At 41.5% G+C, this 25178-nt stretch overlaps 1 protein-coding gene and 2 pseudogenes across 1 annotated transcript; all 3 read right to left on the bottom strand.

Annotated features, from left to right (window-relative positions):
• Nucleotides 1-754: 754 nt before the first annotated feature.
• On the bottom strand, nt 755-11677 carry LOC116334435 (4-trimethylaminobutyraldehyde dehydrogenase-like). Its single transcript, XM_039606544.1, has 13 exons — nt 11615-11677; nt 10490-10568; nt 10244-10402; nt 9592-9737; nt 8830-8959; nt 8603-8737; nt 3236-3432; nt 2166-2306; nt 1879-2067; nt 1659-1746; nt 1436-1577; nt 1128-1240; nt 755-1044 (listed from the first exon to the last, which is right to left on the bottom strand). The coding sequence occupies exons 3-13, from the start codon at nt 10383-10385 to the stop codon at nt 950-952; spliced, it is 1518 nt and encodes a 505-aa protein (XP_039462478.1). The 5' UTR covers nt 10386-10402; nt 10490-10568; nt 11615-11677; the 3' UTR covers nt 755-949.
• On the bottom strand, nt 10490-13575 carry LOC120436138 (annotated as a pseudogene).
• An 801-nt stretch (nt 13576-14376) lies between these two features.
• LOC116334434 lies at nt 14377-25166 on the bottom strand (annotated as a pseudogene).
• Between the last annotated feature and the right edge of the window lie 12 nt (nt 25167-25178).

Below are 25178 nucleotides of genomic sequence, written 5' to 3'. Positions count from 1 at the left end.
ATGAATGAATGATCTGCAATTTTAGAAAGCACCTGGTAGCATATAATATCAAATACACTGTCAAAGTTTGTGGTTGTACACCACCAAAATCCTGCTAATTAGTATTACCAACAATAATAACATCACTTACAGAATAACTAAAATGTCAATTAATAGTACCATTTTCCAGGTACCAGGAAAGGAAAAGAGAGATCATATTTCTCCCACACTATCAACTCTTTACTGACTCTGTTAAATCCAGAACTTAAAATCCTTCTCCTCACATATAGTAATAAAAGTATCTTTTTATTATATTATCTCAATATAGTGAATACAATACTCTTGACACCTTCTCTACTTTTGAATTTGGCCTTGAAAGTTTTTATAACTCATAAAGTTACAGCTTAGTCAGGTGACCCTGCACTAGACCAAGCTTGCTCAGTGACGTCCCATATTAAACTTATTTAACATATTATTTTAAAGTATTTTTTCTCCACTCAGCTCTTTTCACTCATGTATTGTATGTTATTAACTTCATCCGCTGGTCTGCTGTCCTTTGATCTTTCCAGTTGAGGCAGATGTCTGCCCTTCTGATGGAGGTCTCTTCCTGTTAAAAAGAAGCTCTTCGTCTCGCCCACAGGGGGATCGCTGATTGTTGGCATTTTCTGTCTAATATTGTAGTCTTTACCTTGCAATATAAAGCACCTTGAAATGACTGTTGACGTGATTTCAGTATAGCATATTCATACAGTTCAACTCACAAGCAACAAAGAAAAAGAATTTGCTTCTACAAGTTTATTTTGATACAAAGAAGCAGCTGTTAGGCAGAAATTTTCTTCTGATTACTTCAATACTTTTGGAGTCTACATCATGTTCCACACACTCTGCATTAATTATGTGTCAGCCTAGCACAGTAAGAAGGGAGAAGTGAAGAGCTGTAGTCACAGTTCTGGCACAGCGGTGTAAAACTTTAGAAGAGGCTTTCGACGTCACCCATTTCCACCACTACAGTCTTCAGCTGGGAGTAGTACTCGATGGTCACCTGGCCGTTCTCTCTGCCAAAGCCTGCAGGGATCAGGAGAGAACTGGTTAATTTATTGAGCAAATGCAGCATTTACCTGGACCATGAAAAGCTGACAGCATCTTACCCGACATCTTGTATCCTCCAAACGGCAACTCTATAGGGTTGATGTTGTAATTGTTGATAAAGCAGGTCCCTGCCTCCATACTCGCTGCCACGCGATGGGCTCGAGAAATGTCCCTGTAGGAGAAGGAAAAGAACCGACTTTTATACAGAGAAAAGCAGTCTGTATGCAACTTGAAATTGCTACTGTGCAGTGAATTGGCCGCACTGTGGAGACCTTGAGCCACAGCCAACAGAATGCAATAAACTCATTATCTTAAAAGAGCAAGCCGTCAACAGTTGCACCACACTGCTGACTCACGACAGACTGACCTGGTGAAGACCCCAGAGGCCAGTCCAAAGGTGGTGTTGTTGGCTCTCTGGATCACTTCTTCCTCCGTGTCAAAAGGCAAAACGGACATAACAGGGCCAAAAATCTCCTCCTTCACACAGGTCATGTCGTCTCTGCAGTTATCTGTCGAGAGACTTTGTGTGTTAAAAAACAAAGCTGACTGTGCGTGTGCTGTACCACCATTAACCAAAGTGTTAGACGTACCAAGTACGCATGGCGACATGAAATACCCCCCTTTCAGTTTGGGGTCACTGGGGACAAAGGGATCTCCTCCACAAAGCACTCTGGCTCCCTAGAAATAAATAAATAAATAAATAATTACAAGAGCTATGTTAAAGAATACCCACAGTAATGCAGATTCTTTGTGTTTAACTGAGAAACCACAAACTATTAAAGCTAATTCTCTCCCTCTAATGAAAAGCACCTCTTTCTTGGCCTGACTGACAAATCCCAGCACTTTCTCCAGCTGTGGTTTGCTGATCAGAGGTCCCATCCTGGTGCTCCCGAGCAGGGGGTCACCAACAGGGATGGCCTTGGTCCTCTTGACTACCTCCTCTAGGAACTGTGGCATGATCTCCCGCTGCACAAACACTCTGGTCCCATTGCAGCACACCTGCATATTTCAGCACAAAGTTAATACACCAAAACCTCCAAGAGTCTTGGTTTGCATCAGGCTGCACAGTACACTAAAAGTACATTGTACAGACTCACCTGTCCCTGTGTCAGGAAGTTCGCCATTAGTGCCCCCTTCACTGCATTCTCCAGTTCGCAGTCTTTGAAGATAATGAGAGGAGATTTCCCTCCCAGCTCCAGAGTCACCTGCTTCACACTCTTTGCAGACATTTCCATGACCTGAAAGTAAAGAGAGCAGCCATGGTCTGTGGGCTTGTATAATAAAGTCACCTTTAGCTTAAAATAAAGTAGCAGATCTTTAAGGCTGGTTAGGGTGACCCTCCTCCAGCCTGCAGGAGATCTCCAGAGCAGAACAAGGGCTACTGTTGTCACCTCCAGGGCAGTGTACTCTGAGTCTGGGGACTCTTTTATCCTCCCGCGTCCCCACTGCCTCTCTGCAGTCAGTTTTCTCTTTAGGGGCAAACATATTTGTAACTGACATCGTTTCACTTCTTTGTACGTTCCCTCATGTCAGTTCCTATAACTTCAGATCTTCCTTAAATTTTATCCTATGATTATTTCTTTCTTATACTGAGATGATGACTGTTATTCTTTTATTGGCAAGTTCAAAAATCGCAACTAGAAATGCACATGAGGAATCAACAGTTGCTAAACAGGCGAATCACAGTAGGTTGGGGCTGTGTCCCACAGGAGAATAAATACCCCAATACGTGACTCCAAAAGTGAGCCAATAACCCAACATTCCCATCTTTAATGTCCAAGTCCCCAGCACTAAATTCAGTTTACAGCCTGGTTGAAAATAATAATGAGAAGAAGAAAAAGAATTATTGACTTCTTTGAACCGTTTCAGTTTTGGCAGCTTGCTAACTGCATTCTACCTGCTTGACTTCTGTCTTAAAACAAAACATCATAGCAGCAGACAAAATGCTAATGCTTAACATGGAGACATCACAGTGCCTATGTGCATCTATCATACTCTCTATGTTCTAAACTAAAATATTCTATATTAGTAAACAGATCACATTCCTCTGTATGACAAAAAAAAACAAAACAACTAAGAACAAAATTTACTTGGAAGACCATCAGTGTATCTGGACATTCCAGTTACAGTCCATATGTGGGAAACAATGCTGTACTGGTCTGTGTACCTTTTTGCCTGTAGGAACACTCCCAGTGAAAGAGACTTTAGCGACTTTTGGATGATGGCAGAGCAAGCTGCCGGTCTCTGCTCCACCTTGGACCACACAGAAAAGCCCATCAGGTACCCCAGCCTCTTTGTAGATCTCAGCCAGGATGACAGCAGTCACCGGAGCCATTGGAGAGGGTTTATATACGATGGCATTACCTGAAAACACAACCACAATTAAATCCTGCAAGTTAAGGCCTGCAGAGCTACCTTTGTGAATGGTCACATGAGACAAGACGAACAGATAGAAACAAACTGTACTACAGGCTGATTGATAGGAACGTGTGGTAGAGTCCAGTATTAAACAGGCCAAAAGTAATTTATTAAAAGAACAACATGTTCATCAGTGATGTGACAGAGGCTCTGTGGCTCTGCTGCATTATTTTTAGCAGGCGCTTCCTATTTTAAACTTCCAATCTATTGCTTTTCTCTCTCTACACTCTTGTTTTCCTCCACTCTTTTCTTGCCTCTCACACTTACAGCAAGTTGCAGTTGATGGCTGTCCCTTCCTGGTTGTGTTGGAGGGCTCTTCTTGTTAACAGACCCTCACCAAGTACTGCTCACTGAGGATGTTTTACTGTTTTTTTAAAATATGATATATAAACCTGTTCTCTGTTAAGCTATTCAAGCTAAGCACATGCAAAATAACGAGTTTTTCAAATGTGCATATTTTAACAAAAACAGACACACAGACAAAGACTGACATTTGTTGTTTTGTTTTTTTTCCCCACATCTATGAAAAAAAATCTTTTATAATCTCTCTGGTTTCAGTCCCCTCCTCTCCTACAGTATATGCAGTGTTGGGGAGTAACGGAATACATGTATCACTGTTACGTTTTTAAAATACAAAATATGAGTAGCTGTATTCCGTTACAGTTACCGCTTAAAAAGGGGGTATTCAGAATACAGTTACTTTGTTGAATTAAAGGGATTACACGCGGTCTTTTCCTGTTTCATATGTTAGGCTGTCCTCTCTATTTTTGGGTAATTCCATGCCGTTGGAAACCCAAACAAAACACACATTAAGAGGCTCAAATGTCTGTGTCTCAATCTCGCGTCTCATAATGATGTGAAGAAATATTTTTTTTTAAATGATTTAATATGAAGGCAATAGGCAGAGTGTTACAGGCATCACCCTAAAGAATGTAGCCTCATGGGCAGTGTAGTCCGTGCTGCAGGGAGAATGGACTGCCATACCCGTTATATGTCTGTGAGCGCGAGGGAGGGAGAAAAAGGAGCTGACAAGCTGTCACCGAGCAGAAACGGGAGATGGAAGCATGTAAATATAGTAATAACCACTGCAGCCAAAAAGTTCCGTTGGAGCAGCCTTTCAACGCCTCTCTCTGTCTCTCGCTAGCAAAGTTGATCCAGACAACAAAGTAAAGCTAGTTTTCGGCTACGAGCCCGACACGAACCCGATGTATTAGCCAGAGGTCCCTTTACTACGGTTCGGAGCCGCGGACCTGTTTTATATACGTGTGGAATAGTTTTCTTTCTTTCTTTTTTTTTGCCTGTCCCGTTTGGTTCTTTTGCCATCAGAATTATTGTCTAAAGGCAAAGAAAGATGCCCAATGGATTTACTTTACCAAATGGACCATCCCAGCCTTGCCGTATTGGTCTATTTGATTCACCTTTTATTGTTTATTTTATTTTATTTTCACTTGCTAAATACGGGACAGACTTGACTGGGGAAAAGAAAAGGGAGAAAGAAAGAGGGAAAGAAAAACAGCGGGGAAGAGGAACGGTGATAAAGGGCAAAAAACAAAAAACAACAAAACAAACAGACAAAAAATACATATATCAATCACCTGGATCACCTGTTGAGAAAGAAAAAAGAGAAAACAAGCAAAAAAAAGGCAACAATATAATAAACAACATCATTGCGATGATCTATGTGAATATAACAGTAAATACTAAATATTGAATATTATTGTGCAGCACGTAAGATCGACAGCGCACAGTGTGCTTTGAGGTAAGAGCCAAAAAGGGTGTAGTTTGTTTGTGTGAGCACCTGTGAGCATGAGCGCGCTTGTATTTAAAAGGTTCCTTCATGTAATGATCTGCTAGAGTGTGTGGGGAGCCATAGCCTTGTCCTCCAGGGCATGAAGCAGGTATGGAGGAGAGCCAGGCTCCAGACATCCAGAGGCCCCCAGAACACAAGAGACCAAGGAAGACCAACAGAGGGGCAACCGTGCCACTCTCCCAGAAAGAGCTGAGGAGAGCCCCAGATGAGGGGTCACTCAGCAGCTGCAGAGCAGAAGCCAGAGGGGGTTGCAGTGACGTGCCCGTGAGCTCCGCCGGCAGCCAGCTGTGCCAGAGTGACCGAGCCCCAGGCCCAGAGGCCAAGGGCACCCCACCCCCCGAAGGGGCCCGAGCGAGCCCCAGGCTCCAGGCCCTGACAAGCAGCCACCAGGAGTGAGCCGGTGCTTACCTGGACGCCCATCCCTGGACACAAAGAACCACTAATGAACCGATGTCTGAAGGCATCTGCCACTGGCAGGGGAAGTGGTGGGGGGAGATAGGCCTCCATACCATGGAGGGTCTGAGATGTCCTCAGAGAGGTGGCGTCTGATACCCGACCTGACATATAGACACAGACAAACAGGCTCACACAGATACAGACATCCATTCCCACCCTCATGCTCTCATATGCAATTACTCAGCACTCACCCAACGTGGAGACAGACATAAATAGACACTGCACACACAGTCACACTCCCCAAGCGTACTCTATACCCCAGGTCTAGGTACCCTTGGCCCTAGAGGGGGAAACTGCACCCAGACTCAGGTAGTGTTACCCTTTTCCCTGGGGTGGAGAGAAGCAGACCGCCCCGACTCGGCAGCAGCAGGGAGGCCCCACTTTCCGGACCCCAATCGGATGGCCAACTCCTCCTCCCAGCCCCCCCACCCCAAAAGGCAACAGAGAACGGGAATGTGTGAAGACTCCAAACCTCCCTCCGCCCGCTCATATGTAGTGTTGATGCATGTGTGTTCTAAGGTGCATTTAAAACCCAGGAGGGCATGGAGCCACCTGCCAGAGCAGCAGGTAAGCGTATAGCCCCTCCTGCTAGCCCTCAATGTATACGTGTATTTAAAATTGAAAGGTGGGCAACGATGCCAGGGGTGAGGTTGTACACCCTGATGGTCTTCTAGATGTCGTGTAGCGTGCCCACCCCCAAGATCCTATATGTATGTGTTATGAGAGTGTGAGTAATGTGAATGTCTAAGTTGTGGGATAAAATTGAGGCACAGGCAGCCGGAAAGGGGACAGAGGGGGGGGATGCCTCCCCTGCACCCTGGTGACACACCTTTACCCCAAGGCCCTGCATGCGTGGGTGATTGTGGTAGAGCGGGAAGAGGGAGGCAGCTGGAGATGGGGAGGGAAGGAAGGGAGGGGCAAGTGGCCCCTCCATGGGGCCAGCTCCCCCGCTGACCCCAGTAGGCACCCCCATACTCTGCAACCCACCAGGGAAAGGGGGCCCAGGCCTATCCGGACCGGGGCCCAGTTCAGCAGCACCGCCCGGCCCCACAGAGCCAGGGACAGCCCACACGAACCCACCACAGAGAAAACTGCACCCACCCCATCATCCACTCATCTTCCAGACTACACAAGACAATAGACACCCAGGTTGAGTTCTTCCTCCACCTCTCCTATATCTCCCCCACCTGCAGAGTGAGTTCCTCGAGAGAGGAGACCTTCTGCAAAGATGTAACAGCCCCCCCCCCCACCAGTTGAAGAGCCCCCCAGGTGGCTCGATGCACCGGCGGCACCCTGCACCAGGGCTGAGCCCCCATACACCCACCCACCCACAACCCCGGCGACACACCAACCAGGACCCAAGCCCCCAAGGCTCAGCCAGGGCCCCAGCCCAGAGACGGAGCAACCCCAGAACCCCCAGCCCGCCCCGGACCCACCCAGGGGCAGCCAGGCTACCAGGTCAGTAACCCACGTCCGTCAGCACAGACCCTCCCCTAGCCCCGCTGCACGCAGCCACGAGGAAACCATTACCCTTAACAGGCCATGACCGCAACCCCGGGTTGAGACCTCCAAGGAAGACGCTCCTGGGGAACCCCCCGACGCCCCAAGCCTGTCCCTACCCCCACACCAATCACAACAGCGAAGGTGGGACCAAACTATGACCCCCCCATCCCCACTAGGTGATGGAGCTGATCAAAGGAGCCCAGAGCAATTGATCTGATGTGGTGGCAGAGGCTGTATCAAGACTAATGTAATCTATTAGATCATTTCTATATTGGTTAGAATTAAGATTATTTTTATTTTTCCAGTTCATGAGGACTGTTTTCTTGGCAATGCATAGGGCAGTGAAAACCATATGGGCTATATTCTTTTCTGTAGTGACATAATCTAAACTGCCCAACAAGCACACTAAAGGGGAAGTTGGAATGTTACATTTCAGACACTTTGATAAGTCTTCACATATCTCGCGCCAAAACTTCTGAACTGGTGGACAGAACCAAAGAGCGTGGATGTAATTGTCCGGTGTATTGGCTTGACGGTGTGAGCAGTTGTTGGTAGACATAAAGCCCATCTTGAACATCCGATGACCTGTATAGTGCACTCTATGTAGTATTTTGTATTGAATTAATTGAAGACTGGGATTTCTAATTAAATGAAAGGTTTTTAAGCATATCTGAGACCAGAAGTTTTGGTCTAAGTTAACTGATAAATCCGCTTCCCATTTTGCAATAGGAAGTGATATTGATTCATCTGTTTTAGAAAGCATTCTGTGTATTTTGGAAAGTAATTTTGGGGTTTTAAGAGTAAGAAATTGTACCACACTTGATGGTGTTTGTAGTTTAACTTGACCGGGTTTAAATTTCTTTTTTACTATGGATTTAATTTGTTGATATTCTAAAAATCTTTTCTTGTTCATCCCATATTGTGTAACTAGTCTGTCAAATGGAATAAATTCTGTTCCTAGTTTTCTATATGAGATCGCTGCAAAAGTGCAGCCTTACCTAACGTCCACCCTAATGTTACTTGTTTTATATTAAGATTTAAAAATCTAGTTGGTATTGGTATGGCGAGTAACCTTCAGTAATAGTAATAAATCACACAGCAATAGTACATTCATGTACTTATAAAAAAGCATGATAATATATTAAGTAATCCAGTGTATTCAGAATACGTTACTCTCATTGAGTAACATAACGGAATACGTTACAAAATACATTTTGGGGCATGTATTGTGTAATCTGTAGTGGAATACATTTTAAAAGTAACCTTCCCAACACTGAGTATATATCACAATCCTCTGTTATATAGATTACTGACAGCAGATGATACACATGCTGTTATAAAACTCACCACACGCCAGAGCAGGAGCAGACTTCATTGTTGCAATCACGAAAGGGAAGTTCCATGCACCAATTCCCACACACACACCAAGTGGCTCCCGTCTAGAGTAAGCAAATGCTCCTCCAGGGAGCTGGATATGCTGGCCTGCACCAAAATGACAATACCAAATAACAATAACAATACCAAACGGAGGTTTTTGCACCTTTTGACAAACACAAAAACATTGGTGAACCCACCCGCAAGTGTACCAGCCAGGCCGGCATAGTACTCAATGCTCTTCCAGGAAATGTCAATATTCACCAGAGCCTCAGTGATGGTTTTCCCATTGTTGATCGCTTCCAGCTTCGCAATTTTTTCCCTCCTTTCCTGTTTTTTTTGTTGTTTTTTTTAATATGCATAAAGGAAAAAAAGAACTATTTCAATTGAAGCTCTTCAGTAATTATGTGGAACAAGATGTCTTGTTATAAGATTGTATTGTCTCTCTGTCATTGCATAGACACAAAAAAGGTTAAATTTATTCAAATGCGGCTGCCCGGGGCCAGCTAGAAGGCTCCAAGGTCAAATGGCTCCAAGGTCGAATGGCTGGCTGGAACAACAATTTCTCCCAGATTACAGGACTGTGCTGTGACTCTCTGACCCTATCCTTAAAAGGCCACCTGTGTCGGCTGGAGGACTGTTGACTTTGTTTCTCTTACATTCTACCTCTCTCTGACCTGTCTTCCCAATGTGAATGTTTGTGCTATGTATGTAGCACATACAAAAGGGATCTGCAGGTAACTGTACGTGTAACACGCAACGTGTAATGCACAACTTTGCATGTGACAAATAAAGACTGACTTGATGTAGGCCAGCAGAGAAGGGAGGGGTGCATTTTAATGAATAACTAATGTCTTATTGCAGGCTTCCAACAGTCAACTCCAATTTATATTGCGCAAACACTGAACTAGACAGTTTCCTGGACTGCTGGTGGTTATTACACAACAGCTTGACCGTCTCACCCGGATAATGCGAGCAGCCTCTAACATCACCCGAGCCCTCTCCATGCCTGCCATCTTGCTCCACTTCTGGTAGGCGGCGTAGGCACTCTGTATGGCTTCGTCCACCTCCTCAGCCCCACAGGGCACCATCTGACACAGGACCCGGCCTGCAGAGACCAGAAGAACACCAGGTTAAAGAGCTCTACACCATGCATTTTTCTGTGCATCAAATGTCTTTTCCATTTCCAACCATTGACATTTTAACCTGAATCAGTAAAAACACCCTCACTAACAGTAGTGATCTTCTTTGTGCAACATTAAAATGTAAAACAGACCCTTGCATTGTTTAATCTTCGGATATTTTGATACCTGCCTGTCATTACTGTGCATATTCATTTTACAAATAACCTGAAAGCATGAAATTCAGTCAACTTTATACTAATATCAAGTAAAGGAAAAAAATTGCCCTTTGTTTGTCTACTAGTCTGCACACAGTTAAGGCAAAATGTCTGTGTTACACTACTTAACAGAAGTATGAGCAGAATCTGAGCGTTTCAAATATATGTCAGAAAAACCGCAGGACTTTAAACCACCATCACTTGTTTTATCCAGAATACGTGTCCTTAGCAGGAGCATTAAGGCTAAAGCAGATTTTAAAGAGCAGTATATTCACCAGTTGCAGGCTCAAACACGGGTTCAGCGTTTTTCTCCTCCCTGGGTTTCACTCGTTTTCCACCCCAGAAGTTCAGAGGCTCCGTGATAACCACGGTCCCCGTCGAGGCTCCGGGCATCGAGTCGAGGGTTGACTGGGCCATTTCCAGATACAAAGTCCCTGCAGGGATACAGGGATAAAGTTGGAAAACAGATGTGCAACAATGTGCAGAAGGACTGGAAATGATGGCAAACGCAAGTCACTTACGAAGATTTAGGAGCCAGAACACCACGCCCTCTTCATGCTACCGCCCCGCGTACGGCTCATTTCTGCTTACTCACTCTGACTAAGAGGTCAAAACAACAGATGCAATTTCAGAAGGATGGTTTTTAACACAAGGTGATTTATTTGTTAATACTGGCAGTGTAACGGGTGTAAAGAATAAAAGAACCAGCAGCAGAATCAAAGACAGTATTGTTCTGTCCTCACTAGATGTGGGTTTGACTTAGATTATCCAGTTCGACAGACAGTGAGAAGAAAAGAATGCTTTCGACTCAGATTCTTCTTTACTTTGGTCTGCATCTCTTGTTTACAATGTCATGTTACTTTGAGTTTTCTATACATGGTATCCTTTATCCATTTTCCTCTTTGTCTTTCCTCTCTCTTTTTCTTTTGTGAAACTAAATAAACACAAAACAGATCATTACCTTCTCATTCACTGAGCATACATAATATATTAACTGAGACTGAGTTTTAATGACAACCAGCAACAGCATAAATTTTTAAAGTTGCCTAAATTAAACATAACCTTCAGTGAACTAGCATTATTCTTCACATTACTCCCATTACACATGCATCACAAATCAAATAGTAAGGTTATGTAATGTGCGTGGGCACAGATTTCACCTCTACTGCGCACTTGTATCAAACTAGCTGGGCATAACAAGCTTCCCAAGTACCAACTGTGGCCACAAGAGGGTGCCAAATCATACAAAAGAAAAGCATATTAACACATTCAAGCTATAACAACACAAGTCCTAAATGGAAATCTATGGGAGAACCAGGCAGACGCATTAACTTAACTTAGAGGGATTAAAAAGCTCTTTAAAACATTACGATCAGGGAAGCGAACAAACCTCATTTTAACCAGATTTGTATATTGATTCTATACATGCAGCTTTCATGCTCTAGAGATCGTTTAGATAACGCTTGAAAATCACCGCCCTGGGCACTTCAGTGCTCACCAGTGTTGTTCAGGTTACTTTGAAAAAGTAATTAGTTACAGTTTAGTTACCAATTACAGCTTCAAAAAAGTAACTGAGTTAGTAACTGAGTTACAATATTATGAAAGTAACTAATTACCAGGACATACGGTAAAAGTATAGGCGTTACCTGTCTGATGGACATGGTGCAGAGGATATAGAGGAAAATAAAGGAGCAGTCGGTGTAATCCTCGCCCAGCAGGTTGCGGTGTGACAGTCCCTGGATATACGACAGTGGCACAAATGGCAATTTGGCCACAACTCTTCCATCGAAACTGAACGTAACATAAAAAGGCAAAAAGGGAACTTGTTTAAAGCAATGGACTGGACAAGTTACACTTTCTTCTATTTTACCTGATGTGTTTTTTTTATGAAAACAGAAAGCTTTTTAACAAAATGTGAAACAGTATTTTACCCTGCAGTAACTTAGTTGAACATGCCCATGAGAGCTGTGAAGCAGAAACCAATGGTGAACATGGATTTCATCCGCACCTACAAAACAAACACTCAGGAATAAACACATTCATTTAACTATAAACATTCAAATTAAACTATATAAGGTTTGACTGGAATGATCAGCGGGCAAAATTTTGACCCGCCTCTCAACTGATTTAAGAACAAAAAAATGCTACAGTTGTTGAAATGAAAACAAAATGGTCATTCTGAAGGGGTCATGTGGGAACTTTTTTCAGATTCAGTTGGCTTTAAATGGAATGACCTCACTAAACTACGATAATTAGACAACCGCAGTATCACACATTAAGCCTGGGCTGCATATTAACTGGAAACAAAACATCTCCCACCATAGACAGGTCTCTGTTGTTCTTCAGCTTCTCCTCTTGCCTTTCTGCAACACATTTATACACAAAACACTGTTATCCAGAGGAGAAGGACTGATCATAAAAGCAGAACACCGGTTTGTTTACAGGTTTCTTACCAATCTTCTCCTTTTGTTGGCGTCCAGCAGATTCAGTTATGGTTTCCTTTTTCTTCTTAACTAGTATCAGAGAGGAAAGAATTAATGCTATTTAGTAGTTGGTATTTAGTAGTTCACTGAGTATATATTCAATAAATTCTAGTATTGTGAGTGACAATCTTAGTTAGCAGTCAATGCGCAGGTTTCGCAGTCCAAAAGTGAAAATAATTTAGATCTGTAGAGTTCAAAGTAGTATCGATACATCTGAACAAACAAGCAGTTTTCATATGAAAATCAACACTATCATCTCATTACAATGTAATGTTTAGTGGGAATTTTCCTGGCATTAACGTGGAGATTACTTTGAAGTAAAAGTATATTTCTAGTTAAATTAAACAGGTAGTGCACACCTTAACATGTTTTTAAGCCGTAAACTACATGATAACAACTATACTTAGACCACAGAAATGAATTCTATTCGAAATGTTGGCATTTCTACCAAATTTATGACAAAATGCCATCTACTATTTTAAATCATGTCCATGTTAGGAAAGCCAGGGATGACAGTCAACTACTTTGTAATACTTAACACGGTCCCTTCAGCCTCTGCATTTGGGTGGAAGCATAGATGGATTATTGGATGGGAAAAATGGGCACATTAGCTTGAGAATGTTTGTTCATTTGTGCAATGTTATTGTTTTTAAATATTGGAATAGGCAGTTTTTAAACTGCAGTATAATGTAAAATTGTTTAAATATCCTGTTATGAAGCATGTTTGCTATCAGCCTGGTGTTTTAAAACTTTGTCTTTAACATATCCTGTATAATTCCCCTTCCTACCTCTTAAAGTGCCCATAATTTTTAAATGGAGCATCACACTTAATTCATTATAATTCAAAAACTAATGACTGTCATCAGTAAAGTCTCGAAACTGAAGAAAACTGAAGAAACACGGCAAAGCACTCTATGGCTGGCTGTCACATAACTGTGATGCTGTGCTCAGATAAAATACTAACTCAGCTTTCCAAGTCTCCTACCTGTCTGTCCTTGCTGCTGTTGAGCCACAGGTCCTCCCATACCTGCTTGCTGGCCTGAACCCCCACCAACAGTGACCCGCCGTAAGGTTGGACCTCCACTCATCATGGACCCCTGTCCTTGGTGTCCAGCAAAGTAGAATCTAGCCGACTTCAAGGGGCGTAGATCCACTTCCGGTTCACCACTGTCAAAGTAAAAGCCTGCAGGTTAAACATGGCGGAAACGCTATAACCAGGACCTTCAGTTTGCTTCAACATAAAGCACAACTCATAAGAATTGCAGACCATTATGAATGAATGATCTGAAATTTTAGCAAGCACCTGATAGCGTATAATATCAAATACAATGTTAAAGTTTGTGGTTGTACACCACCAAAAGCCTTATTGTATCTACTAATTAGTATTACCAACAATAATAACATCACTTAAAGAATAACTAAAATGTCAACTAATAGTACAATTTTCCAGGTACCAGGAAAGGAAAAGAGAGATCATATTTCTCCCACACTATCAACTCTTTACTGACTCCGTTCAATCCGGAACTTAAAATCCTTCTCCTCACATATAGTAATAAAAGTATCTTTTTATTATATTATCTCAATATAGTGAATACAATACTCTTGACGTCCTCTCTACTTTTGAATTTGGCCTTGAAAGTTTTTATAACTCTTGTATGTTGTATTGTATGTTATTAACTTCATCCGCTGGTCTGCTGTCTTTTGATCTTTCCTGTTGAGGCAGATGTCTGCTCTTCTGATGGAGGTCTCTTCCTGTTAAAAGGAAGCTCTTCATCTCGCCCACAGGGGGATCGCTGGTTGTTGGCATTTTCTGTCTAATATTGTAGTCTTTACCTTGCAATATAAAGCACCTTGAGATGACTGTTGAAGTGATTTCAGTATAGCATATTCATACAGTTCAACTCACAAGCAACAAAGAAAAAGAATTTGCTTCTACAAGTTTATTTTGATACAAAGAAGCAGCTGTCCAAACAACAGTACATAAATGTGACAGCTGTTAGGCAGAAATTTTCTTCTGATTACTTCAATGTTGCACATTTGAGTGTTTATTCAGAAAACCCCAACTTTTAAATCCAGCTATCCTTCACTTACTGATGTAATACTGAAGTACTGAATACTGGGGAAAACAAGTGCTCGGCATCTATACTTGTCTACATCATGTTCCACACACTCTGCATTAATTATGTGTCAGCCTAGCACATTAAGAAGGGAGAAGTGAAGAGCTGTAGTCACAATTCTGGCACAGCGGTGTAAAACTTTAGAAGAGGCTTTCGACGTCACCCATTTCCACCACTACAGTCTTCAGCTGGGAGTAGTACTCGATGGTCACCTGGCCGTTCTCTCTGCCAAAGCCTGCAAGAATCAGGAGAGAACTGGTTAATTTATTGAGCAAATGCAGCATTTACACGGACCATGAAAAGCTGACAGCATCTTACCCGACATCTTGTATCCTCCAAACGGCAACTCTATAGGGTTGATGTTGTAATTGTTGATAAAGCAGGTCCCTGCCTCCATACTCGCAGCCACGCGATGGGCTCGAGAAACGTCCCTGGAGGAGGAGGAAAGAACCGACTTTTATACAGAGAAAAGCAGTCTGTATGCAACTTGAAATTGCTACTGTGCAGTGAATTGGCCGCACTGTGGAGACCTTGAGCCACAGCCAACAGAATGCAATAAACTCATTATCTTAAAAGAGCAAGCCGTCAACAGTTGCACCACACTGCTGACTCACGACAGACTGACCTGGTGAAGACCCCAGAGGCCAGTCCAAAGGTGGTGTTGTTGGCTCTCTTGATCACTTCTTCCTCCGTGTCAAAAGGCAAAACGGACATGACAGGGCCAAAAATCTCCTCCTTCACACAGGTCATGTCGTCTCTGCAGTTATCTGTGTCGAGAGACTTTGTGTGTTAAAAAACAAAGCTGAGTGTGCGTGTGCTGTACCACCATTAACCAAAGTGTTAGACGTACCAAGTACGCATGGTGACATGAAATATCCCCCTTTCAGTTTGGGGTCACTGGGGACAAAGGATCTCCTCCACAAAGCACTCTGGCTCCCTAGTAAAAGATACATAAATAATTACAAGATCTACGTTAAAGGATACCCACAGTAATACAGATTCTTTGTGTTTAACTGAGAAACCACAAACTATTAAAGCTAATTCTCTCCCTCTAATGAAAAGCACCTCTTTCTTGGCCTGACTGACAAATCCCAGCACTTTCTCCAGCTGTGGTTTGCTGATCAGAGGTCCCATCCTGGTGCTCCCGAGCAAGGGGTCACCAACAGGGATGGCCTTGGTCCTCTTGACTACCTCCTCTAGGAACTGTGGCATGATCTCCCGCTGCACAAACACTCTGGTCCCATTGCAGCACACCTGCATATTTCAGCACAAAGTTAATACACCAAAACCTCCAAGAGTCTTGGTTTGCATCAGGCTGCACAGTACACTAAAAGTACATCATACAGACTCACCTGTCCCTGTGTCAGGAAGTTCGCCATTAGTGCCCCCTTCACTGCATTCTCCAGTTCGCAGTCTTTGAAGATAATGAGAGGAGATTTCCCTCCAAGCTCCAGAGTCACCTGCTTCACACTCTTTGCAGACATTTCCATGACCTGAAAGTAAAGAGAGCAGCCATGGTCTGTGGGCTTGTATAATAAAGTCACCTTTAGCTTAAAATAAAGTAGCAGATCTTTAAGGCTGGTTAGGGTGACCCTCCTCCAGCCTGCAGGAGATCTCCAGAGCAGAACAAGTGCTACTGTTGTCACCTCCAGGGCGGTGTACTCTGAGTCTGTCCAATTCATACAACATCCTGAAAGATGAAAAGTGAAGCCAATGCAGAAGTTGTGGAACTCTGGTGGTCACTTAAGGATGACGACTGATTTAGATTTCTGCAGAAAATCTTTGTAGAGCCAGCGGCATTAACGCTTGTTTCAGGTACATTATGTGTTAACCACAGTGTGTTTGCATCCTAATGTTTTATATGCAGTACCAGTTGACTGAAACAAAACTCTGGGACTCTTTTATCCTCCCGCCTCCCCACTGCCTCTCTGCAGTCAGTTTTCTCTTTAGGGGCAAACATATTTGTAACTGACATCGTTTCACTTCTTTGTACGTTCCCTCATGTCAGTTCCTATAACTTCAGATCTTTCTTAAATTTTATCCTATGATTATTTCTTTCTTATACTGAGATGATGACTGTTTTTTTATTGGCAAGTTCAAAAATCGCAACTAGAAATGCACATGAGGAATCAACAGTTGCTAAACAGGCGAATCACACTAGGTCGGGGCTGTGTCCCACAGGAGAATAAATACCCCAATACGTGACTCCAAAAGTGAGCCAATAACCCTACATTCCCATCTTTAATGTCCAAGTCCCCAGCACTAAATTCAGTTTACAGCCTGGTTGAAAATAATAATGAGAAGAAGAAAAAGAATTATTGACTTCTTTGAACCGTTTCAGTTTTGGCAGCTTGCTAACTGCATTCTACCTGCTTGACTTCTGTCTTAAAACAAAACATCATAGCAGCAGACCAAATGCTAATGCTTAACATGGAGACATGACAGTGCCTATGTGCATCTATCATACTCTCTATGTTCTAAACTAAAATATTCTATATTAGTAAACAGATCACATTCCTCTGTATGACAAAAAAAAACAAACAACTAAGAACAAAATTTACTTGGAAGACCATCAGTGTATCTGGACATTCCAGTTACAGTCCATATGTGGGAAACAATGCTGTACTGGTCTGTGTACCTTTTTGCCTGTAGGAACACTCCCCGTGAAAGAGACTTTAGCGACTTTTGGATGATGGCAGAGCAAGCTGCCGGTCTCTGCTCCACCTTGGACCACACAGAAAAGCCCATCAGGTACCCCAGCCTCTTTGTAGATCTCAGCCAGGATGACGGCAGTCACCGGAGCCATTGGAGAGGGTTTATATACCATGGCATTACCTGAAAAACACAACCACAATTAAATCCTGCAAGTTAAGGCCTGCAGAGCCATCTTTGTGAATGGTCACATGAGACAAGACGAACAGATAGAAACAAACTGTACAACAGGCTGATTGATAGGAACGTGTGGTAGAGTCCAGTATTAAACAGGCCAAAAGTAATTTATTAAAAGAATAACATGTTCATCAGTGATGTGACAGAGGCTCTGTGGCTCTCCTACATTATTTTTAGCAGGCGCTTCCTATTTTAAACTTCCAATCTATTGCTTTTCTCTCTCTGCACTCTTATTTTTCTCCACTCTTTTCTTGCCTCTCACACTCACAGCAAGTTGCAGTTGATGGCTGTCCCTTCCTGGTTGTGTTGGAGGGCTCTTCTTGTTAACAGCCCCTTACCAAGTACTGCTCACTGAGGATGTTTTACTGTTTTTTAAAATATGATATATAAACCTGTTCTCTGTTAAGCTATTCAAGCTAAGCACATGCAAAAGAACTAGTTAGCAAAAGAATTAGTTTTTCAAATGTGAATAATTTTACAAAACAGACACACAGACAAAGACGGACATTTGTTCTTTTGTTTTTTTCCCCCACATCTATGAAAAAGTATATCTTCTCTAGTCTGTCTTGTTTCAGTCCCCTGCTCTCCTATATGTCGCAATCCTCTGTTGTGCAGATTACTGACAGCAGATGATACACATGCTATTATAAAACTCACCACACGCCAGAGCAGGAGCAGACTTCAATGTTGTAATCAGGAAAGGGAAGTTCCATGCACCAATTCCCACACACACACCAAGTGGCTCCCGTCTAGAGTAAGCAAATGCTCCTCCAGGGAGCTGGATATGCTGGCCTGCACCAAAATGACAATACCAAATAACAATAACAATACCAAACGGAGGTTTTTGCAACTTTTGATAAACACAGAAGCATTGGTGCACCCACCCGCAAGTGTACCAGCCAGGCCAGCATAGTACTCAATGCTCTTCCAGGAAAAGTCTATATTTCCCAGAGCCTCAGTGATGGTTTTCCCATTGTTGATCACTTCCAGCTTTGCAATTTTTTCCTCCTTTCCTGTTTTTTAAATATGCATAAAGGGGAAAAAAGAACTATTTCAATTGAAGCTCTTCAGTAAATATGTGGAACAAGATGTCTGGTTTTAAGATTGTATTGTCTCTTTATCATTGCATAGACACAAAAAAGGTTAAACTGATTCAAATGCGGCTGCCCGGGCCCAGCTAGTGGTATGTTTCCCTCAAAAATGAAAATAGCAAACGTTATTCCAATCCATAAAAACAGAGAGAGATGTCAATTGACCAATTACAGGCCAATATCTCTACTCCCACAGTTCTCAAAAATTTTAGAAAAGTTATTTGTTAATAGACTTGATAAATATATTGAGAAGCATAATCTCCTAAGTGATAACCAATATGGATTTAGAGCGAAAAGGTCCACTTGGATGGCAGTGATGTAACTTGTAGAAGGGATATCTACTGCAATAGATAATAAGGAATATACTGTTGGTGTTTTTATAGACTTAAAAAAGGCGTTTGATGCAATTGATTATTCTATATTAATGGATAAACTAGAGAGATATGGTATAAGAGGGATGGCATACAAGTGGATGAAAAGTTACCTGGATGACAGATATCAATATGTCGATATCAATAATGTAAAATCTAATCAGTTGAAGGTAACTTGTGGCGTTCCTCAGGGCTCTGTGCTGGGCCCTAAATTATTCATATTATATATAAATGACATATGTAGTGTTTAAAAACTGTTAAAATGTGTATTGTTTGCTGATGATACCACTCTGTATTGCTCAGCTAAAAACCTAGAACAGCTTCTGACTACAGTGGAAAAGGAGTTAAATATATTAAAAAACTGTTTTGATATAAATAAGTTATCATTAAATATAAACAAAACAAAATGTATTATTTTTGGCATTAGACAAATGAAAAACATATCTAATGTATCTATCTGATAAGCTTAGCTGGAAGTCTCATATAAACCATGTGAAAACAAAAATTTCAAAAACCATTGCTATTCTCTACAAAACAAAGCAAGTCCTGAACAAGAAATCATTATACACACTTTACTGTTCTCTGTTGCTTCCATATATGACTTATTGTCTGGAGATATGGGGTAATGCATATAAAATAAATACTCTTCCTATTTTCAAGTTACAAAAAAGAGCTATAAGAATTATAAATCAATCAAACTACATAGAACCAACTAACATTTTGTTTATGAATCTGAATACCCTGAAATTTTATGATTTAGTTGAATATAAAATGGCACAGATAATGTATAAAGCACAAAATAACTTGCTTTGCCGCAGTACTCAGAAGCTGTTTAAAGTCAGAGAGAGTCAATATGACTTAAGGGGAACAGATTTCTTTTAAAAAAAACAAGATAAGGACAAACATAAAGCAGAGATGTGTTTCTGTTAGAGGAGTTAACCTGTGGAATAATTATGACAGTGATTTAAAAAGGTGTAGTTCATTTTCCTTGTTTAAAAACATGTTTAAAAATAGAGTATTAGAAAAATATATAAATCAAGAATGAAAAGAGCAAAAATAATAATACTGAAACCCTTGGTTGTTTTGCTTTGATTATTTTAATGAAATTTAATTTAATGTAGTTACTCATCTAAGGTGGAAAGTTTGTTTTGTTTTGTTTTTTGTTTGTTTGCTTTGTTTTGTTTTATTCTTTGCTTCGAGCCCTATGTACATGCGCTGCATGCTAAAAGATCTTTTGTTAAAAGGGTTGGCGTAACAAGCATATGCTTCAGCCAGTACCTTTTGATTAGCCTTGCCTCGTGCTTTCTTGCTTTGTGGTAATCTTTATTCTGTATTCACTGAGATATTTGAATGCTATTCAATAAATCGATCAATAATTTAAATAAATAAATAAAAAATAAAATAAAATAAAATTTAAATTTTAGCTAGAAGGCTCCAAGGTCAAATGGCTCCAAGGTTGAATGGCTGGCTGGAACAACAATTTCTCCCAGATTACAGGACTGTGCTGTGACTCTCTGACCCTATCCTTAAAAGGCCACCTGTGTCGGCTGGAGGACTGTTGACTTTCGCTTAACCAGGTGAAAGGATACTCTCTCTCAATATAACACGGGACACACACACACACACATACGCATGTACACTGACACAGACACACACTCACTCCCCTCCCCCTTCCAAGCGCCTTCGATGCTTACTTCCACCCGATGAAGACGGCGGGTCTGCGTCCCGCGCTGGAGAATAACTGCAGGACAGGATGACTGTTGTCTACACTGGCTCACCCATGTCACGTCCTTTTTACATGGTGTAAGATGTGAAGATCCATGTGCTTTTCTGAGCTGAGCTGGGGGGGTTTTATTACTGTTCTCAAACTGCTCTCCCACTAGGAGCTCAGTTTGAGCAGAGATCTTTTTTTCTCCTCTTGTCCCTGATGTTGGGTATTCCTCTTTGTTTCTCTTACATTCTACCTCTCTCTGACCTGTCTTCCCAATGTGAATGTTTGTGCTATGTATGTATGGTCGGAAGGGATCTGCAGGTAACTGTACGTGTAACACGCAACGTGTAATGCACAACTTTGCATGTGACAAATAAAGACTGACTTGATCGAGGCCAGCAGAGAAGGGAGGGGTGCATTTTAATGAATAACTAATGTCTTATTGCAGGCTTCCAACAGTCAACTCCAATTTATATTGCACAAACACTGAACTAGACAGTTTCCTGGACTGCTGGTGGTTATTATACAACAGCTTGGCCGCCTCACCCGGATAATGCGAGCAGCCTCTAACATCACCCGAGCCCTCTCCATGCCTGCCATCTTGCTCCACTTCTGGTAGGCGGCGTAGGCACTCTGTATGGCTTCGTCCACCTCCTCGGCCCCACAGGGCACCATCTGACACAGGACCCGGCCTGCAGAGACCAGAAGAACACCAGGTTAAAGAGCTCTACACCATGCATTTTTTCTGTGCATCAAATCTCTTTTCCATTTCCAACCATTGACATTTTAACCTGAATCAGTAAAAACACCCTCACTAACAGTAGTGATCTTCTTTGTGCAACATTAAAATGTAAAACAGACCCTTGCATTGTTTAATCTTCAGATATTTTGATACCTGCCTGTCATTACTGTGCATATTCATTTTATAAATAACCTGAAAGCATGAAATTCAGTCAACTTTATACTAATATCAAGTAAAGGAAAAAAATAGCCCTTTGTTTGTCTACTAGTCTGCACACAGTTAAGGCAAAATGTCTGTGTTACACTACTTAACAGAAGTATGAGCAGAATCTGAGCGTTTCAAATATATGTCAGAAAAACCGCAGGCCTTTAAACCACCATCACTTGTTTTATCCAGAATACGTGTCCTTAGCAGGAGCATTAAGGCTAAAGCAGATTTTAAAGAGCAGTATATTCACCAGTTGCAGGCTCAAACACGGGCTCAGCGTTTTTCTCCTCCCTGGGTTTCACTCGTTTTCCACCCCAGAAGTTCAGAGGCTCCGTGATAACCACGGTCCCCGTCGAGGCTCCAGGCATCGAGTCGAGGGTTGACTGGGCCATTTCCAGATACAAAGCGCCTGCAGGGATACAGGGATAAAGTTGGAAAACAGATGTGCAACAATGTGCAGAAGGACTGGAAATGATGGCAAACGCAAGTCACTTACGAAGATTTAGCAGCCAGAACACCACGCCCTCTTCATGCTACCACCCCACGTACGGCTCATTTCTGCTGACTCACTCTGACTAAGAGGTCAAAACAACAGATGCAATTTCAGAAGGATGGTTTTTAACACAAGGTGATTTATTTGTTAATACTGGCAGTGTAACGGGTGTAAAGAATAAAAGAACCAGCAGCAGAATCAAAGACAGTATTGTTCTGTCCTCACTAGATGTGGGTTTGACTTAGATTATCCAGTTCGACAGACAGTGAGAAGAAAAGAATGCTTTCGACTCAGATTCTTCTTTACTTTGGTCTGCATCTCTTGTTTACAATGTCATGTTACTTTGAGTTTTCTATACATGGTATCCTTTATCCATTTTCCTCTTTGTCTTTCCTCTCTCTTTTTCTTTTGTGAAACTAAATAAACACAAAACAGATCATTACCTTCTCATTCACTGAGCATACATAATATATTAACTGAGACTGAGTTTTAATGACAACCAGCAACAGCATAAATTTTTAAAGTTGCCTAAATTAAACATAACCTTCAGTGAACTAGCATTATTCTTCACATTACTCCCATTACACATGCATCACAAATCAAATAGTAAGGTTATGTAATGTGCGTGGGCACAGATTTCACCTCATACTGCGCAGTTGTATCAAACTAGCTGGGCATAACAAGCTTCCCAAGTACCAACTGTGGCCACAAGAGGGTGCCAAATCATACAAAAGAAAAGCATATTAACACATTCAAGCTATAACAACACAAGTCCTAAATGGAAATCTATGGGAGAACCAGGCAGACGCATTAACTTAACTTAGAGGGATTAAAAAGCTCTTTAAAACATTACGATCGGGGAAGCGAACAAACCTCATTTTAACCAGATTTGTATGTTGATTCTATACATGCAGCTTTCATGCTCTAGAGATCGTTTAGATAACGCTTGAAAATCACCGCCCTGGGCACTTCAGTGCTCACCAGTGTTGTTCAGGTTACTTTGAAAAAGTAATTAGTTACAGTTTAGTTACCAATTACAGCTTCAAAAAAGTAACTGAGTTAGTAACTGAGTTACAATATTATAAAAGTAACTAATTACCAGGACATACGGTAAAAGTATAGACGTTACCTGTCTGATGGACATGGTGCAGAGGATATAGAGGAAAATAAAGGAGCAGTCGGTGTAATCCTCGCCCAGCAGGTTGCGGTGTGACAGTCCCTGGATATACGACAGTGGCACAAATGGCAATTTGGCCACAACTCTTCCATCGAAACTGAACGTAACATAAAAAGGCAAAAAGGGAACTTGTTTAAAGCAATGGACTGGACAAGTTACACTTTCTTCTATTTTACCTGATGTGTTTTTTTATGAAAACAGAAAGCTTTTTAACAAAATGTGAAACAGTATTTTACCCTGCAGTAACTTAGTTGAACATGCCCATGAGAGCTGTGAAGCAGAAACCAATGGTGAACATGGATTTCATCCGCACCTACAAAACAAACACTCAGGAATAAACACATTCATTTAACTATAAACATTCAAATTAAACTATATAAGGTTTGACTGGAATGATCAGCGGGCAAAATTTTGACCCGCCTCTCAACTGATTTAAGAACAAAAAATGCTACAGTTGTTGAAATGAAAACAAAATGGTCATTCTGAAGGGGTCATGTGGGAACTTTTTCAGATTCAGTTGGCTTTAAATGGAATGACCTCACTAAACTACGATAATTAGACAACCGCAGTATCACACATTAAGCCTGGGCTGCATATTAACTGGAAACAAAACATCTCCCACCATAGACAGGTCTCTGTTGTTCTTCAGCTTCTCCTCTTGCCTTTCTGCAACACATTTATACACAAAACACTGTCATCAAGAGGAGAAGAACTGATCATAAAAGCAGAACACCGGTTTGTTTACAGGTTTCTTACCAATCTTCTCCTTTTGTTGGCGTCCAGCAGATTCAGTTATGGTTTCCTTTTTCTTCTTAACTAGTATCAGAGAGGAAAGAATTAATGCTATTTAGTAGTTGGTATTTAGTAGTTCACTGAGTATATATTCAATAAATTCTAGTATTGTGAGTGACAATCTTAGTTAGCAGTCAATGCGCAGGTTTCATGCAGTCCAAAAGTGAAAATAATTTAGATCTGTAGAGTTCAAAGTAGTATCGATACATCTGAACAAACAAGCAGTTTTCATATGAAAATCAACACTATCATCTCATTACAATGTAATGTTTAGTGGGAATTTTCCTGGCATTAACGTGGAGATTACTTTGAAGTAAAAGTATATTTCTAGTTAAATTAAACAGGTAGTGCACACCTTAACATGTTTTTAAGCCGTAAACTACATGATAACAACTATACTTAGACCACAGAAATGAATTCTATTCGGAAATGTTGGCATTTCTACCAAATTTATGACAAAATGCCATCTACTATTTTAAATCATGTCCATGTTAGGAAAGCCAGGGATGACAGTCAACTACTTTGTAATACTTAACACGGTCCCTTCAGCCTCTGCATTTGGGTGGAAGCATAGATGGATTATTGGATGGGAAAAATGGGCACATTAGCTTGAGAATGTTTGTTCATTTGTGCAATGTTATTGTTTTTTTAAATATTGGAATAGGCAGTTTTTTAAACTGCAGTATAATGTAAAATTGTTTAAATATCCTGTTATGAAGCATGTTTGCTATCAGCCTGGTGTTTTAAAACTTTGTCTTTAACATATCCTGTATAATTCCCCTTCCTACCTCTTAAAGTGCCCATAATTTTTAAATGGAGCATCACACTTAATTCATTATAATTCAAAACTAATGACTGTCATCAGTAAAGTCTCGAAACTGAAGAAAAACTGAAGAAACACGGCAAAGCACTCTATGGCTGGCTGTCACATAACTGTGATGCTGTGCTCAGATAAAATACTAACTCAGCTTTCCAAGTCTCCTACCTGTCTGTCCTTGCTGCTGTTGAGCCACAGGTCCTCCCATACCTGCTTGCTGGCCTGAACCCCCACCAACAGTGACCCGCCGTAAGGTTGGACCTCCACTCATCATGGACCCCTGTCCTTGGTGTCCAGCAAAGTAGAATCTAGCCGACTTC

This window comes from Oreochromis aureus, linkage group 23, assembly GCF_013358895.1.
Source record: "Oreochromis aureus strain Israel breed Guangdong linkage group 23, ZZ_aureus, whole genome shotgun sequence".
Classification (NCBI taxonomy): domain Eukaryota; kingdom Metazoa; phylum Chordata; class Actinopteri; order Cichliformes; family Cichlidae; genus Oreochromis; species Oreochromis aureus.
This window is presented reverse-complemented; position numbering and strand designations above follow the sequence as displayed.